This window comes from Cyphomyrmex costatus, unplaced genomic scaffold (genome assembly GCF_001594065.2).
Source record: "Cyphomyrmex costatus isolate MS0001 unplaced genomic scaffold, Ccosl1.0 scaffold820, whole genome shotgun sequence".
NCBI lineage: Eukaryota > Metazoa > Arthropoda > Insecta > Hymenoptera > Formicidae > Cyphomyrmex > Cyphomyrmex costatus.
The window spans coordinates 5313-10443 of NW_017280398.1; the positions used below are offsets into that span (position 1 = coordinate 5313).

Genomic DNA, 5131 nt, shown 5'->3' on the forward strand with positions numbered 1-5131 from the left:
TATTTTTTATTTAACTTTTTTTATTAATTATTTTTATTTATTCATAAAGCAACAAATTTTCAGCTTCCACATCTATTGGAGTGAAAGAATGCTTCCATTCTGTACGAAGACTACTTATATAAGGATCTGACGAGATCAGAAGTTTATTGATAATGTCCTCGTTTGTTACGAATCTGTTATGTTTTCTGGTATTAAATTGTCTGAAGTGCTTAAAATCTTTATTGCGTGCCTCTTGGGCTTCTTCGAACAAGTCTCCTATTGGAATTATAAGTGATTCGATAATACTTTTTCCGTGTATTAAAATTTTATGAACTGATGCTGGCATATAATACCAACCGTATAATTCCACATAAATTTGTGCAGTCTCTGAAGCATATTTGCCAAATTTATTAGCATCTATTTTTTCCCCACAAGCAAGTGCTTGAAGAATTATACCGAATCTTCTAATCAATTGTTCATTAATGCCAGTAATGCTCGAAGTAGTCTCAGGATCTCTGAAGAACCTTCTGGCAGTATTCTCGTTATTACTTGTTTCAGTTCCTTCCAGTTCCAGTTCCAACGATGTTCTAACTCGCTAGCCAATATACAATATTCAAGTATCGAACACATTCATCGTGTACAGTAGTTCACGAATACACATATGCGCAAGAGAAATTAGCTAAAAAACGACACATGTCTTATTATGCTTAAGAGACCGCACAACTTTATGTGGACACATAAAGAGCATCGCGCATCTTATGTTTCGAGCGTTCACTCGAGATAAAAGACAAAGAGAAGGCAAATGTTATTCACGTTCTGCCCTCGCGCATTATAGTTCACGAATAAAACGACACTTTTCCTCTAGCGTTTTGTTGAAGTCTGAAAGACTTCTATCGTGCTATCATCGTGCATGTACGTTGATACTCGGCGACTCTCTCTATTATTTCTTAGGGTGAAACGATTTAGCTGCTACTATAAATCTGCATCGGAAACATTGTTTCTTATTTCATAACATATATTATTGTTCTTTGGTTTGGTTTCAGCTTAGTATATTAGTATTTTAGTATTAGTAGTATTAAGTTCAAAATTTTAAATAATTGTATGACAAAATTATAATTTGTCGATTTGTACTCATTTTCTTTAGCCCAAGTTTTGCTGTATTTAATAAAAAAATGGAAGTAAAAATAGAGGATATTAAAATACAGAATAAAGTAGTCTGTGATGTTATATTAGATGGCAATGAAAGAAATGTTCACAAAATTTATAATTATTTTCAATGTAACTATAATCTCAATAATGTTGAATTTTATAAGCTGAAAAAATATATTTCTACATCTTTCATGCCTCTCTTCGAACAAAAATTTAAACACGCTTTTTACAATAAACGTCGATTTCAAGCGCAACATCAAAAGTGGTTAGATAGTACATTCAATGTTACAGAATTGAAACGAGGGAGGAAATCAGTTGGATATAATAACAATTCTTCTCGATCTTCAAAATGGCGAAGAATCAATGATATAAGGCAAACCTATTATCATGCTGAAATTCAACAGGCTTTCTTAACGAGTTTACGTACTAATGGAAATTCCAAATTAGCAAATGAAATTAATACATTACTGTCTTCGAATAACAAAGAAATGTACGAAGAACCAACTGAAAATAGCAAAGAACAGGATGAAATTTTAGCTTTAATTCAAGATACTAAATTAACCAAATATCAATATGAAACACTTCGTTTTTATGCTCTATCGAAAAATGTTAACATTTTTTCTTCCTATAAAAAATTATCTGAAGCAAAAATACTCTGTTATCCATTACAATCAGCATTAGAGATTGAAGAAAAAGGTGCAGAAATAGATTTGCAACATTTACTTAATCATACCATTAATCGGATAATAAAAATACCAAGTGTTACGTTACCTCAAATACCTCAAAACGAGAAAAATTCTTTACGTTTTACAGCTAAATGGGGATGTGATGGAGCATCTGGACATAGTAAATACAATCAAAACTTTTCTGATGAAGCATTGTCAGATGAAAGCATATTCATGATATCAATGGTTCCATTAAAATTAGAAGCTAAAACTTTGTTTGGTTGGGAAGTTGTTTGGAAAAATACTCGTCCTTCATCAACCAAGTTTTGCAGACCAATAAAATTTGAATATGCTTCCGAAACTCCGGAAAAAATAAGAAATGAGGTAAACAAAATTAACGATAAAATTAAAAGTCTTGTTCCTACTATATTAGAAACAGATAATGGCATTTATGAAGTGTTTCATGAATTGTTTCTTACTATGATCGATGGAAAAGTTTGTCAAGCATTGACTTTTACTCCTTCCTCGTCAAATTGCGTAATTTGCGGTGCAAAACCATCGGAAATGAACAAATTAGATATAAAGAAAGTAGAAAAGGTTGAAAATTTTCAATATGGCATGTCAACACTTCATGCATGGATACGTTTTATGGAATGTATTTTACATTTAGCGTATCATTTACCTTTTCGCAAATGGTCAGCCAGAAATGAGGAAGATAAAGCCATAATGAAACAAACTAAAATCCGAATACAAGAACAATTTAAAACAAAGATGGCTTTGTATATAGATGTTCCAAAACAAGGAACTGGAACAGGTAATAACGGGAATACTGCCAGAAGGTTCTTCAGAGATCCTGAGACTACTTCGAGCATTACTGGCATTAATGAACAATTGATTAGAAGATTCGGTATAATTCTTCAAGCACTTGCTTGTGGGGAAAAAATAGATGCTAATAAATTTGGCAAATATGCTTCAGAGACTGCACAAATTTATGTGGAATTATACGGTTGGTATTATATGCCAGCATCAATTCATAAAATTTTAATACACGGAAAAAGTATTATCGAATCACTTATAATTCCAATAGGAGACTTGTTCGAAGAAGCCCAAGAGGCACGCAATAAAGATTTTAAGCACTTCAGACAATTTAATACCAGAAAACATAACAGATTCGTAACAAACGAGGACATTATCAATAAACTTCTGATCTCGTCAGATCCTTATATAAGTAGTCTTCGTACAGAATGGAAGCATTCTTTCACTCCAATAGATGTGGAAGCTGAAAATTTGTTGCTTTATGAATAAATAAAAATAATTAATAAAAAAAGTTAAATAAAAAATATATTCAATAAATAATAAATAATGTAAAAAATAAATAATAAATAATATAAAAAATAAATAACAAAAAAGTATATAAAATATAAAAAAATAAATAAAAAAATTAGTGTTGTTCAATACAGTTTTATTTATTAAAAACTAGATCTGGAATAATTTCAATTAATTTTGTTCGTTTAGGTAAGATTAGTGATTATGTTAGTTTCTATAGCTCTCTAAACTATTTTAAGATTCGACTGTTATCAATATTTGATGTTACATATAATATTAAATGTCATTAAACGAGTTATTGTCTGGTTGAAAATTTTCTAACCCCTTTATGTACAATTTAATAAAAAAGAGAAGCAAAAAATTAATATCTGGCTAGACAGATCTGTTCCAAATTTAATTAGCTTTCATTTAAAAAAAATTGATCAAAATCGGTTCAAATTTGGAGACTGTAGCCTTTTTTGAAACACGAAATTTCATTCGGCCCCACTGTGCGCCGCCACCGCCGCCAGGATGTCTATTGTAAAAAGCGAACGAAAGAAAACATAAATAATCGCGTTCAAATGAGACAGGGAGGTGAAGGAAGAAGAAGAAGAATAAGTAGATAAATAATTTTTTACTTACTGCGGCACACTCCCCCGGTTGATTTAATCAACCTCCTCCAATTCAGCCGCCAACTCCTCATACAGGTTGACGAGGAGGTAGAATAGCTCCGCCTCGTCGTCCACCTGCATGAGATGCAGGCCAAAACGGATGAGGTCGTCGAGGTCGATCTGATCGACGTCAATCATCGGGAAGGGGGGAGGATCATCCTCCTCGTCGACGTTCTCCTCCTCGTCAACGTCCCCCTCGTTGGTATCGGTGGCATCGACGTCCTCCTCGTCGTTGCCACCGTTGTCGTCAACGTCCTCCTCGTCATCATCGCTGTCGCCGTTGTCTTCTTCCTCCACAACAACCGCCACCACCTCCTCCTCTTCCTCGTTATCAAAGTATATTTTTTTTATCGGCTCCAGCTGCTTCATTTTTTTTTTGCAAGTACTTACACAAACACGTACTTAGTAACAAGAATTTAATTAATGGCACCCCGTCTCCAAATAGTGAAATTGTAAAACCGTATAAAAATATTAAAACAAAAAGCTTTATCCACTGTGCGTCGTCACGCTGGACGAACTGACATACAGTGTGCCAGACAAAGGAATACTGACGCTGAAAAGCATTCTTCGCTAGGGCCAAGCCTATGATTGGCCCATAGGCAATTAATTTGGTGAAAAATGATCTGACACTTGAAGAGGCTCTGCGATAAGTAGAGCTGTTTGTGTAAACAGAGCGATAGCGCGTAGAGGCATAGGATTCATCGAGCACACATTCGTAGGAGAGTAAAGAAAGTACGCATAAAATAATGGAGACAATGAATATTTATTCGTATATTTTTTTTTTACATAGTAATTTTTTTTTTACGCAGTAATTTTTTATTACGTATTAAAAACTAAAGCGAGGAGCTCGCAATCGACGAGCTGGCGTTTGTCGAAGACAGCTGTCGTTTGTCGAAGATATCGCTCTCGTGTATAGCGTTCGCGACGTTGGAGAAGCGCGTATACTTGGCATCGACCGTATCAACGAGTCGGGCTAATCGTTCAAACGTAACGTCGATGCATCCGTCGAGATCGAACATTCGGCGCAGCGTCGATTCGATCATCGTCATGTGTACGGTCGAAGATTCGAGTCGTACGAGCGTAACGTCGTTATGCGTGCAGATTCTGATCGTTAGCGGTCCAACGTTTATAAAATTGTCCTTGTACTCGTTCCGCAGCAATGTGTAGATATTCCATCGCTGCTCGTAGAGACTTTTCCACGTTTCGAGAGACAACGACAGTTCGCGTCCGCGATGGTCTCCCAGAACGATCTCCACGTAACTCGGTGGATCAACGTTGATTGCAATTTCCAAAAACTTGTAGCCAGTAGCGGTCAGGTCGTATCGTCGACTCAGTATACGCACCGCGCGACGCTTTATCCTG

General features: G+C 35.2%; 1 protein-coding gene across 1 annotated transcript; it reads right to left on the reverse strand.

The window, feature by feature from the left end:
* Positions 1–3763: 3763 nt before the first annotated feature.
* LOC108781473 (nonsense-mediated mRNA decay protein 2-like) lies at positions 3764–4138 on the reverse strand. Its single transcript, XM_018549435.1, has one exon. The coding sequence runs from the start codon at positions 4136–4138 to the stop codon at positions 3764–3766; it is 375 nt and encodes a 124-aa protein (XP_018404937.1).
* Between the last annotated feature and the right edge of the window lie 993 nt (positions 4139–5131).